We start from the raw sequence: 13088 nt of genomic DNA, 5'->3' as shown, positions 1-13088 counted from the left end.
TTTCATGAGAGTTGAGAGGGAAATACGTGCCTTTAAGTGAGACTGGGTAAATGATAATTGCATCATCTTACACCTGAGGGCTTCAGTTACCTAACAACCAAAACAATAAAATAAAATGTCTTATGAACTTGGAGCCCACATTTTATCAAGATCTACACAAGAAACTTCCCCTGTTACTACACAGAAATAAAAATGCTTCTGGAGGCCCTGACAATGTGGCATCAATGTCTGGCACCAGGGCATTGATCAAATGACTTTGTGTTTTGTAGCATGAGGAGAAACAATGACAGAGATCCGAAGAAGCAGTTGAACCAGAAGAATATCAATGAACGTGGCCAAAAGCTAGACAATGGACTCCTGGTTACACATGTTAACCAGACACAGGACTTACTGGTAAAAACCATAAGTGCTTCTACTGAGCAGCCGTGTTCATAAATCATAGCTGGGAATGCAGAATGTATTTCTTTCTTCATGTAGGATCTCAGGACTAGTTAAGAATTCATCTCTAATCTCCTGTCTTTAAAAATTACTAAAGAATCTCTATGCTATTTATAGAAATAGTATAGCCTTCTTGGCCATATCATCAAATATTCAGGAGGGTGTGAAGATGCTGTCCTTGTTATCAAAGCTTGTAGACTAAGGAATTTAATTCTAAGATTCTCCTTCCTGAGATTTGTTTTTCTTGTAGGATTTCCTAAAAAATCTAAATCCAAAAATCAGTTTTGGGAAGTGCTATTGGAGTAAGAGAGTTATGGCAGGAGAATTAACCTCTAGAATAACCAGAACTGTGGTCTTAGGCTGACTCCCAGCATGTTGATGAGCTGTCTTCTCATGGTGGTGAGTGGATTGTCTAGAACTCACAGCTCACTCTACCGTAGAAATAATTGTCATCCGCGGCTGTCAGCACAAGCCTGGCCCATAACTCTCTACCTATACTAGAGTTTAACAAAAATCTTTTGAAATGATAATCAGTCAAAAAAAATACAATTTTAATGCTGGTGATTAAAGATCAGGAAAATAGTTGTGTTTTACTTTTCTCAAATATTGGCACTAACAGGAAAGCAAGTTTAATTACAAGAAAATGAGCAAAGGTCAGTAGTGTCTGGAGATTCTGAAGCGTTCTCTCAGTGACCTTAGATGTTGATACTAAGAGTATCTATTTCACCTAATTTCTTATCAAATACATGACTTCCCAGGTGTACAAGGACCACTCTTACTTATCAGCCACAACCGGGGCCTCATTTACATCACAAACAAATTTCAGTGGGAAAGACAGAATGGATTGCCCCAACAAAGATCACACTCTTCTGTATGTCAAGCACTTCCTTTAGCATGTAATCAGTATGTCTACAGTCAAAATCCATAATGTGTTTAATGGTGCTCAGTCGCTCATTCATGTCCAACCCTTTGCCACTCCATGGCTCCTCTGTACATGGAATTTCCCAGGCAAGAATACTGGAGTGCGTTGTCATTCCCTTCTCCAGGGGATCTTCCCTATCCAGGGACTGAACCCGAGTCTCCTGTATTGGCAGGTGGATTCTTTTCCACTGAGCCACCAGGGAAGCCTGTGTCTAATAGTAACTCTTCAAACATCAACAATACAAAATCCATGTCCTAAAGCATGATGGAACATTTCAAATGCAAGTAAAATGGAAGAAAAAGGGGAATGAGAAGTCTACCTGTTTCTGTTACAAACTAGGGAGGTGGTTGTCCTGAAAGATGAGAAGAGTGACATCTAGTGGTTATATGATGTACAGCAGCAGCTCCCTAAGTGTGGGGCTGGGGCTAAGATTACAGGCAACATTAATTAGCAGAGAGAAATAATGAGAAAATTGTCTTTTCAGTCAGTTCTCTCTCGATCCTTCACAAAGACAGTCAGAATTTGGTGGTAAATTTAAAGGCCACATAGTATGGTGATTGTGAGCATGACTCAAGCTATACTGCTTGGGTCTGAATCCCATTTCCACCTCTTACTAGCTATATGACTTTGAACAAATTACTTAATCCTCAGTACTTCAGTTTCCTTGTTGGTTAAATGAGGTTAACAATGGTGAAACCTGTTTCACAGATATAAATAATATGTGAAGTGCTTGTCACGTTAAAGCAGCACTATTAAGTGTTGCTCTAATTAGTAGTGTTTTTCACACTTTAGCAGTTGCTAATCTCCTTTTGAAACAGAGGGTGAGCCGGCCTCAGGCACAGATGTAAGGCACCCACTGCTGTCTAGCTGGAATAGGGCAGCAGCAGTTTATTTTCACTGTCCATTTGTTCATTACCTCCTCTGTGTGTGTGTTGCTCACTCAGTCAAGTTCAACTCCTTGCGATTCCATGAACTGTAGTCTTCTGTCCACCAAATATGAAGGGAAACAAGAGTCATTGTTAAGCACTGTTTGGTGTAGGAGATGCATGGCTTGCCCAGCATCACAAAGCTAGTAAGTGGGGGGCCCAGGACTGCACCCCCTTCTTTCCACTCTTTCTTCCTCTGCCGGTTCCTCCTTCAGAATCCTCTCTCAAATCTAATTCTGTCTAAGGCAGCTCGGTCAGCCACAGCAGGTAATTTCATCCCCTTGTCCACCACCTCACCCTCTGCAGTGACAGCCCGACAAAGACAAGCCCAAGCAGGACCCACTCAGGGTTTCAGCAGGTGCACAGGAGACGGGCAAAGCCATCCCTGGGTGTAGACAGGGCCGTGGTGGGCTAAGCAACGCAGGTCCTTTCCACAGTCATCGGACACTGCAGGGTGGTTTCTCTCTGTGGGTCTGAGCCAGCCTCCCCTGACAATGGGATTCCTCACCCCGAGTCATGGCCAACCCTGGCAGCATGTAAGGCCCATTGACTCATTCAGACAATGGTGCTTGTGCTGGAAGCTCTCGCAGAATCCCTGTCTGAGCCAGGCCTTGCACCTTTCCAGGCTCCTCTCGTGTCACACACACCCTGTGTTCACTACACACTCGTCACCGTGGCCACCCTTCTGTTCTGGAAGAACTCTGACCCAGCCCCAAGTCTGCCTCTGCCTGGAATGTGCATTCCCAGGGTCGCACAGGGCTGCCTCCTGGACTTTCAGGAGGACCTTCTCTGACCCCCATCTCAGCTAAAGTGACTCCCCATCTCCATCCTAGTCATTTTCTGTCACATTCTCTTGCCCCACTTTCTTAATATAACTGTTCCTTGCTAAAATTATGTACATTGATTTTGCTTTTCTTTACTAACCCTCTATCCACACTAGAATGTGAGCTCCAAAAAGACAGGATCATTTCTATCTTGTTCACACTGTAGCCCTAGCACCTCAAAACAGGGCTCAAAACAAGGAAAATGGGCTCAGAGCCTTATGTCAGCTCTCTCCCACCTTCTGGCTCCCAGAACATATCAGCGATGCTGAATGCTTGCTGTCAATGACTTCAGCTCTATCACCAAGGCCACCACCCACATCCTGCGCTTAGCATTATGTAAGGGACACAAGCACCACTAGGCACAAGCAAGGGGGTTTGTTCATTTCATGGCCAGACTCCTGTGAATTCTAGGAAATTCTTCCACTAAAACTTTTATCCTCTGCTCTTGTTTCTGGCCTCTGGAACAGACAGGGAAACTTATTCCCTCTTCTATTAGTCAACAAATATTTGTGGAGGATCCCTCAGACTGAGAGGGAGGCAGAACTCTTATATCTGAAAAGATACAGAGAATGCAAATACAGAAATAAACAAACACACCACCGTCACTTGTGTTTGGCAAAGACTCAAAGGCAGGCAGGGAAATAGGTAAACTTTAGAGTGAAAAGAATGAGGAAGCTTCAGGTGTGCCCTGAAGGAGCAGGCACACAGAAGCCAGAGATGAGCTAACTAGAAGCTGGGTATCTCCTGTGACTGGTTTGGGAGCATGCTTGGCTTTCTCTGGCTGGTCCTGAGCTGGAAAAGGGGATGAAATAGGAAAGGTGGCAGCCCCGTCACAGTCCTGACCTCCTGATCCAGTTGATGGAGAGGTTATGGTTTGGCTCCATGGACTGGTTGCTATAGAGGATGTGGGTCGGAGTCCTGAAGTCATGCAGGGTCTAGCCACTGTGTGTTTGTATATTCAGTCTCTCAGAAGGCAGGATGTGGTGAGTGACCCCTTGACTCCTCTGGGGACATACTGGGGATGAGGTGAGGGATGGGAACCAGTATCATCAGGGGCAGGTGGCCCACGGCAGGCCTCTCTGCACACGTCTGTTGCCTCAGCAAGGCGAGTTCCTGAACAGACTCTCTTGGGTAGGACCAGTCAGGCTGGCACCCCTGGGGGTTCCCCATGGAGAGACCTAAAACACCCTGAGCTTTGCCTTCTCTTTTCCCTGTTTTTGCCTTGACTCTGGCTTCTGTTTCACAGAGGCTGCAGGGGGATGAGACCCAGCCTTCAGTCTGGGAGAATTCAGAAGACTGGCTTTCAATGCACAGTTTAAAGTCTAAGAAACTCACTTTGGCTGACCTGATATGCCAGGGCACATCCGTGCTGTAAGTCCGAAGCCACTCCCCTCCCCAAAGCCTGTGAGACACGCCCAGCCCCCTGAGCCCAAGAGACCCTTTCATGAGACTTTGCTTCTTCAGGGAGGAGGCCAGCAGTGTCACGAAGAAAATGCACTTCCCCACCCAGAGCGTCCACCAATTTGAAGCCAAGCTTTCTGAGTAAGTATGTTTCTCGTGTCCTCCCAACAAGCCCAGAGCTCAAGAATTACCTGGTTTCAGCTCTCTGAAAGTGACTGTGTTCAAAAGACAGGCTCTGTTGGACCTGTGGGCAGTTATCTTCCCACTTCTGGCTCCAATGTCTTCTTTTTTCAAATAAAGAAGGTTAAACTATATCAGTTTTTCTCACCCTCTTAAAACCCATGGCCCCTTTGGATGAAACCTCACTGCCTCATCTGACGTGTAACGATTAAGAGTGACAGATTGATTGGGTTCATATCTTTACAGATATATGTTAAAAATATTCAGGTCCCCCCACTTCCAAACCAGTGTTGTTGTTGTTTTAATGTGGACCATTTTTAAAGTCTTTATTGAATTTGTTACAATATTACTTCTGTTTGCGTTTTGGTTTTGGGGTCATAAGGCATATGGGATCTTAATTCCCCAACCAGAGGTTGAACTCTCACCCCTTGCATTGGAAGGCAAAGTCTTAACCACTGGACCATCAGGGAAGTCCCTGAACCAGATTTTTTTTAAAGCTTCTTTTTACTTTTTTTGGCTTCACTTCACAGCCTGTGGCATCCTAGTTCCCCGACCAGGAATCGAACTCAGGCCCTAAGCAGTGAAAGAGCAGTGTCCTAACTCCCGCACCACCATGGAATTTCCCCAAACTAGATTTTGTTAGCACCATCCCCTGTGTAGCAATTGCTTGCTTGATTACTGCTTGCCTGAGATTTCTTCAAAGGTTAGAATAATAAAGAACCAACATTTATTCATATGTCAGGAATTCTGCTAAAGGCTGCACACATTATCTTATTTAATCTTCACAACTCAAAAAATAACATTATTCTCAAGACAGTTAATGGAAAATCAATTGCTAAATGACCAATTTGTCAAATTTATCAAAGCATTTTAACTGTAACTTTTATAGCAAATTTTATTGAGTTGGAAGTTTAAACAGATTTTAAAGATTTCTGTAGTATTTTTGGTTGATTGGTTTTAATTGTGAATCCAGCATTTTAAGGAATGTTCTATTCAGTTAACTGGTCATTTGGCAAATTGATTTTCAGAGAATTCGTTTCAAGTAGACTAAATTTCAGCAAACTGACTTGAATAAAGTCTTATTATTATCTTCACATTGGAGATGTTGAAACTGTAGAGTTTACCATAGCTGTCCAAGTCACACAGCTAGTAAACAACACAGCTGGGTCTCAAAGACAAGCACATCTCATCATGGAGCCCATGCTTTTTGCCTGCACCTACTTGTGTGTCTTATGACTCTGCCCACTGCCCCCCATCCATGAGTTCATGACCAGAGGCCCATTTCTGGGCCCCCCAAATCCCACCTACCTCAGTGAGGTCAATTCAGTTAAATTCAGATGACTGAGCCCTTCACTTGAGCACGTGTTACAGGCTGATCTCCAAATAGCCATAGAAATAGTCTGCAATGAGGGAAACTCTAGAAGTTCCCCTGGCCACTTACTATTCAAAAACAGTTTTTTGTTCATCAATCCACTGAGAAACTGACGCTGAGCAGCCTCAGTTGTGCACTTATGATTATGTCCAGGTGACTAGAAGTCTCACCTGAGAAGACACAGATTTGAGAAGAGCAAGAATGTTCTTCCACCTTCCTCATGAGAACCTTCCCCCATCCTGCACAGACTGACCCTCCCTTGAAGCCCACCTCTAGCTCCACCATTTACAGTGCATGCTGCAGCACTAATCCTTTCCACAATCCCCCCCATAATTTGCCCCAGCAAACAAAGACCTTCAGTTTTTTCTGGGCTAGATTTTGCCTTATATTCTCCCCGTGCCTTAAACACATTAAAAGAAATAAATTCCCACTGCATTTTCCTTTGGTATGTGAGTGGGCATTGCTCGGTGCTGGAACTGACCTTGGGTGACAAGTCTTCCTTGTGTTTTAACAGAGCTATTGAACTCTATCAACAGAGAATTCAGTGGCTCACAGAAAACAGCAAGAAGGTAATAGATTTCTTTCTTTGCCTCCTTTCAGTCATTGCATCTGTATTTGTTGGAACCCTTTCTGTTGCAAGTAATAGACCTCCAATTTACATTAACCAAACCCAAAAAAGGAATCTCTAGACCTACAGAAATGAAAAGCCCAAACACAGCTGTATCCTAGGGTTCAAATGACGTCATTCTTTGTCTCTGAGCTCTGCTTTCCTCTGGGTTGGTTTTACCCTCCGTAAGACTCTCCCCAGTCTTGGGAAGATGCGGATCACCAGCAGCTCTCAGCTTACATGTCACTGAAGTGGTGGCCTTCCTTTCCCAGTGCACCCTCCCAAGTCCTGGGACTGACTCTCTCTGGGCCAATTTAGACCAATCCACCATAGCCAACAGGGTGAGATACACTGACTACTTAGGCCTGGAACGAGTGCTCACTCCTGGGGAAAGACAGGGGTCAGGGTAGTTGGGGAGAATGGGTGAGATCTCCCCAAACATCACAGACTGAGAAAGGGAGACAGACAGGTGCACTTGGAAAGCCAGAGAGCTGTTACCAAAAGAGGAAACATCCTGGGTGAGAACTGATGAAGCTCCCCTGGACCATTTAAGCTCAGACCTTTAGTGAGATTTACAACTAAGGCTGATCATCCAGATGTAACTTTTGAAAGTTTGATTAAATGTTTCCCACAAACCCAAAGGGTAGAATGGTGTTCATAAGCAAATTAACCTTGATTTTGCTTCCTTATTTGTTTTAGCCTATGTTCTTCCAATTGATGCCTTTCTGGCCCACTGTTTGCTTTCACCTTAGGCAATCCTTAGCCACCTTGTGGCTTCCCTGGTCACTCAGATGGTAAAAAATCTGCCTGCAATGTGGGAGACCCAGGTTCAATCCCTAGGTCAGGAAGATCCCCTGGAGAAGGAACCAGCAACCTACTCCAGTATTCTTGCCTGGAAAATCCCAGGAGTCTGGCGAACACTGAGGTGGCCAAGAGTCGGACATAACTGAGTAACTACATGATATGATGATGTGATAGGCAATCCTCAACTCTTTATTTATTTATTTACATCTAATTTACTTTTGGTTGTGCTGGGTCTTTGTTGCTGTGCATGGGTTTTCTCTAGCTGCGGCTAATGGGGGCTATTCTTGAGTTGCAGTATGTAAGCTTCTCTTATTGCAGACTTCAGTAGTTGCTGTTGTGGATTTCAGTAATTGTGGTGCACAGGCTTAATTGCCCCGCAGCATGTGAAATCTTCCCACACCAGGGATTGAACCCAAGTCCCCTGTCTTGGTAGGCAGATTCCTAACCACTGGACCACCAGGGAAGTCCAATCCCAAACTCTTGTTTTAAAGCCTGAGATAGGTGAGTGCTGAAATTCATGCTCCCCAACCCCAACCCCCACCTGTACACAAGCCCAGTAGGTGACAATACAGTGCTAAGGCTAGCTGCCTGAGCCGATTCCAGGGTGTAGTCTACATCTCAGATCCAGAGCCCTCTTCTCTCGCTTAAGACAGGTCAACAGATGCACATCTCCAGCTGTAGCACGCCCCCTCTGGTCGGTCGCGGTAACACAGGCAGAGAGGGACGACAGCCTCACCTCCTCCGTAAACATCAGTTCAGGGAACGCAGCTCTCTCACCTAGCTACGCCCATCACACTTGTCCTGGCACGTTCGACAGAGGCGCAGGGATTGCTGGTTGGGTCCTTCTTCCCCTTATCCTTTTCTGATGGAGTTATTGAGGAGCCAAGGAAATAAGCCCCAGTTGGATTCCAGGGGAGCAATCACTTGTAAGTGAACTCATGAGTCTTCTGGGTGCTTCCGCGCCTGACGTGATGCATAGTCCATCACTGGACCCAGTTCTGGACTCTGCTGTCCCCAAAACCACACTTCCTTGGGTGTCTGTTTCCATGTCTGCAGAGGATAAAGGCAGGGGTTATAAACTAGTAGCTTGCAGGCAAATCTGGCCCTACAACCTTGTTTTTCCTGGCCTCAGTAGTTTTAAATATTGTTTAAATTAGTTGTCAAGATTTTTAAATCCTGCTATTTCCCTTTTATGTCTACTTTCAGTCTTCTCTTGAAAAAACTTAGGGCTATCTGGCATCACTGGGTTCCAGTTCCCTCTCATGTACCCTTCCAGTTTTTTCTCTGGGATAAATTTCTGGAATTTCAATGGCTAGGTTTAAGGGAATATGTTTGTTAATTATTAAAGTTCTAAAGTCAGCTTTCTCAAAATTTTAAGGGATAGAACTGGCCCCAAATTTGAACTCCTTCTGGCCCCTGAAAATTGGCAATGTCCTGGGAAGCTTCATACTTCATCTGTTTTTAGATGAACAAATATTGTTTGAGTGATTACAGCATATCAGACACTTTTTCCAGGACTGGGGATTCAAACATGACTAGTACAAAGCTCCCACTTTCATGGAATTTATGGTCCGGGGGAGAGGACAAATCGCATACAAAGTTAGTTTGTGATGGTGCTATAAAGAAAAACAAAGCAGGACGAGGGATGAGAGGGAGGGATAGAAGCAGGGATGTTTAAATAATAGGATAGTCCAAGAGGAGACATTTGAACAGACACCTAAAGGGAGGGAGGGAGTGATGTTGAGATTGAGGGAGAAGGTTCCAAGCAGAAGAAACAGCTAATGCTAAGGCCCTGAGACAGGAACATATTTGACCTGTTCCAGAAGCAGCAAGCAGGCCCATGCAGCTCTTGACTTTGTCTCAAGAGCCCAGAGTGAGCATTTGGAGAGCAGATGGGGTTAGGGGCAGGCACAGATCAAGAAGACCTTGCTGAGTTCAGATTTTATTCCAAAGATGAGCATTTTAAGCAGGGGAGTGACATGATCTGACTTCAGTTTCAAAAAGATCACTCTGTATGCGTCATAAATTGACCATAGAAAACAAAATCTAGGCGGAAATGATGGTGGCTTAGATCCAAGGGTCAGGTTTGGAGATGGGATGAGAACTGATGGATTCAGGGTATGGTTTGGAGGCAGAACTGGCAGGATTTGCTGATGGATCGGATAAGTTTAGGGCCAGAGTGCCTAGGTGAATGTTAAATGCCATTTACTGAGTTGGGGAAAACTAAGTATGTAACAGGTTTAAAGAGGAACAATAACTTAGATATCCAATAAAGCAAGATTTAAGGCAAGCATCCAGTGGAACCTACTGCCCTAGAGAACTATCAATTTCATATGAATGAAAATTCCAATTCACAATGCAGCTATAACAGGAAGAACAGTTACGAGGTGAATCAAACAGCATTGACATGTAGCTAGAAATAGCTGTTAGAAACATAATTAGAAATTCACAGAAATACCACTGCAGCTAGAGAACTAAACACATCTGCTTTTGATTGGTAGAATAGGCAGAAAATAAATAAGGATATAGAGAAATGAAATAAGATAAGCTGATATAATTAGATGTTAAACTATCTTACAAAGGCTGCTTTTCTCCAGTCTCCAAACTTTCTTTAATGAACACAAATTACTTTATAAAAGTGGACAGTAAGTATTAAGGGGAAAAAACTTTAAATAAGTTGTCACAAATAGAAGCAGATAATGCCCCAAACTGAAACCAAGACACCTAGTTTTTGCGCTCTCCTCTACAAAATGGGTCTTCCTTGTGTGGCCTCTTGTTGAGGCTGGAGTGTGCTTGAATTTCTGCTTCAACAAGCTGCCCAATGAAAGGTTTGCAGAAGCACAGAGCTGCGCTGGTTGTTCTGCATGCCCTCTCTGATTTTAGGCATTTGGCCTCATCAAGGGGGCCAGAGTTGGCATTCTCATTGACGTGGCAGCTGTCAGCAGTGACCCTCAGAAAGAGGAGTTCCAAAATGACCTCATGGTAAGTCTCTCTGGCACAAAGAAGTACCTGGAACCACCACCTCCTCCCCACCCTCTATCCCTAGTTCCTCCCCACCCTCCCTTGTGAGCTTGCTAATGGCTTTGTTGATAGCAAGTGCAAAATGGAGTGTTTCACAACGAACAGTTCACACTTAATTAGCACCTACAGTTAAAAAAATATGCTGAGTTCTGCGAAACGCAGCCTCAGAGTCATTCTCAGTTGCAGTGTGAGCCTCTAGTATTCACGCTGTGGCAGTCCCTACCAACTTGACTGTCTCAACAGCCTGTGCTCCCTGGAAAGAGGTTGTGGAGGTGGGGATCAGTTGGACCAACTCCAGCACAGTCTTTTAGCCTCTTCATGATGAGGAGCGATCCTGGTTGCTTTGGTCGTAACTGAGAAGCTAAGAGCTCTAGGGCCAAATCCCAGGCACCTCCACCACTTCTGGGCTGTGTGACTCTGTTATCTCATCTGTGAAACAGGGCGATGACTCTCACCACCTCACACGGTCGCGAGAGGACAAAAGGAGCCCGAGCAAATGAAGCACTCAGTACAAGAGTCTGGCATCGACAAAAGCCCCTGTAGTCTCTGAGAAGTGATGTGGAGGGTCTGTTTTCTTAGAGGAACCTCTAAGCTTTGAATGAGACCTGCGCAGCAGTAGCTGGTCCCAGAATCCTACAGAGGGATCAAGATGGGCCAGTTTCCAGACCTGTCCCTGTTCCTGGTCTCAGCAGGTGTCAGGGAACCAGTGTCAGTGTAGATTGCCCTTCGCAACATCCCCAGGGCCCAGCTTCCAGAGATACCCCTGGTGGCCTGGTTCAGTATTAATCAATGCAGAGCTCATGTTGGTGGTAACAGGTAATGTTTCTAGGTGGCCGATGATAGCTTATGGTGAACGGTGTTGGATTTGTGATCTCCGAAGGAGAAAATTTCTCTTTGGGACCAAAGACTTAGCTTCAGTCACTCAGAGCTTTGTTTTATTACAGTGAAGATGGGACAGAGAAAGCTTCTGACATAGACATCAGAAGGGGACAGAGAGTGCCCCACTAGTTTGGGTGGGGCTTTATATACTCTTTCATTTGGTTACCAACAATAGATCAAAAGAGTATCTCAAGGTTGTAAAAGTCTTACCAGGCCCACTCCCACAACATACATCTTAAGACAGCAGGATTAGTCGGGAAGTTTTTGTTAAGAAGGAGAAACATGCCCTTGAGCAAGATACATTGTTGTTATATAATCTTTAGCACAGAGCTTAAGGAAAAACATACCCTTGAGCAAGATGTGTTGTTTTGTTGTGCAATCATTAGCTTTAGGCTTAAAGAAAGTTAGTCTTAGGCGAAATAGATTGTTGTCATAACAATGCAGAGTTTCAGGGGAGAAAAGTCTTATGTGACTAAGATGAGAGAATGTAGAAAAAAAAGTTTGTCCCTTCCTCCTCCTCGAGGACCCTGGTCTCCTTATCAGTGTACCTAAGAATAAGCTCTCTCACTGGGAAGGAGAGGGAAGAGTTATCTTTCTGTTGGATACTCACCAGGCTGAGCCTGAGAACACCCAATAGCTGGCCCTGCACCCATCACTCCATCACCAATTCACAGCAACCACTGCCCCCCCACCTCTGTGCTCCTCCCTGGGTGCCACGTGTAAATGGTTCAGCCATTGCACATGCTGAAGTGGGTGCTCATCCCAACCACACCCATGACCCAAGTGTGCAGCAGTTGCTCCAGAAGAGATCTTGGGTCTGCAGTCAGTGGGAGTGAAAGCCAATCTCTGGAACTGGCTGACCACCCAGGCCCTACCCTGACCATGCACAGCCAAGGACAAGCTGGGATGGGCAGCTGGGGTGCTCCACCTAGACCCCTGTGACCCCAGGGGCAGCAAACAAATGTCAACTTGGGGCTGCTAAGCTGAGTCTTAAGCGAACCTGTTTCAGCACAGTTCGCATCTCAACCACAGCATGAGAGGTGAAGGCAAGCTCCATATGACTCTGGGAGCCACTGATGTCCTCTTGCCTACCAGAACCTCATTGACGAGCAGCTGAGCCACAAAGAGAAGCTGTACATCCTGTCCTTCGGTGCCACCACCAGTGCCCTCTGGCCCAACCCAACAGAAGTCAGCACCTCCAGGTAAGTGATTGCCTGGCCTTGGCCTGGGTGTTTACCTGGTCATTTTCCTCCCTAAAAGTGTTAATGTCTTTATCAAATGATTAAAGTGCAAAATAAGTGAGACAGTTCACCAAAACAGAAACACAGGGAGCCAATAACTTTTGGAAAAGTCATCACCCCACGAGCACCACAAAATGAAAAGACCAGATACCATTTCTATCCATAAATCTAATAAAGATAGTTTTATTAGTATGAAAATGATACATTCTGATTTTTAGAAATTGCAGTATAGTTCCCCCTCCCTCACCTCCCAATAATAGTTTCTTCAATCTACTTCCACAGTCTTTGCACATATATGCATCTGTGTGTTTATCCTCATTTATTTAAACATAATCAAGAGAACATTACACTTTTTTTCATCTTGGCTTTGCATCTAATTTTCTCTCAGTATGTAGAGATCAACCTCTTTCTTTTTAATAGCTACCTACAATTCCACAGTTTTGTGCTTCCCAGGTGGCTCAGTGGTAAAGAAT

General features: G+C 44.8%; 1 protein-coding gene across 1 annotated transcript in view; it reads left to right on the top strand.

The window, feature by feature from the left end:
* VWA3A (von Willebrand factor A domain containing 3A) overlaps positions 1-13088 on the top strand; it is a 48363-nt gene that overhangs the window by 117 nt on the left and 35158 nt on the right. Inside the window, exons 2-7 of the mRNA XM_068968391.1 lie at positions 270-393; positions 4357-4481; positions 4575-4652; positions 6578-6632; positions 10358-10456; positions 12470-12576. Of these exons, the coding sequence (XP_068824492.1) occupies positions 270-393; positions 4357-4481; positions 4575-4652; positions 6578-6632; positions 10358-10456; positions 12470-12576 (588 nt within the window). The remainder of the gene's footprint in view (positions 1-269; positions 394-4356; positions 4482-4574; positions 4653-6577; positions 6633-10357; positions 10457-12469; positions 12577-13088) is intronic.

This window comes from Capricornis sumatraensis, chromosome 3 (genome assembly GCF_032405125.1).
Source record: "Capricornis sumatraensis isolate serow.1 chromosome 3, serow.2, whole genome shotgun sequence".
NCBI classification, from domain to species: Eukaryota; Metazoa; Chordata; class Mammalia; order Artiodactyla; family Bovidae; genus Capricornis; species Capricornis sumatraensis.
This window is presented reverse-complemented; position numbering and strand designations above follow the sequence as displayed.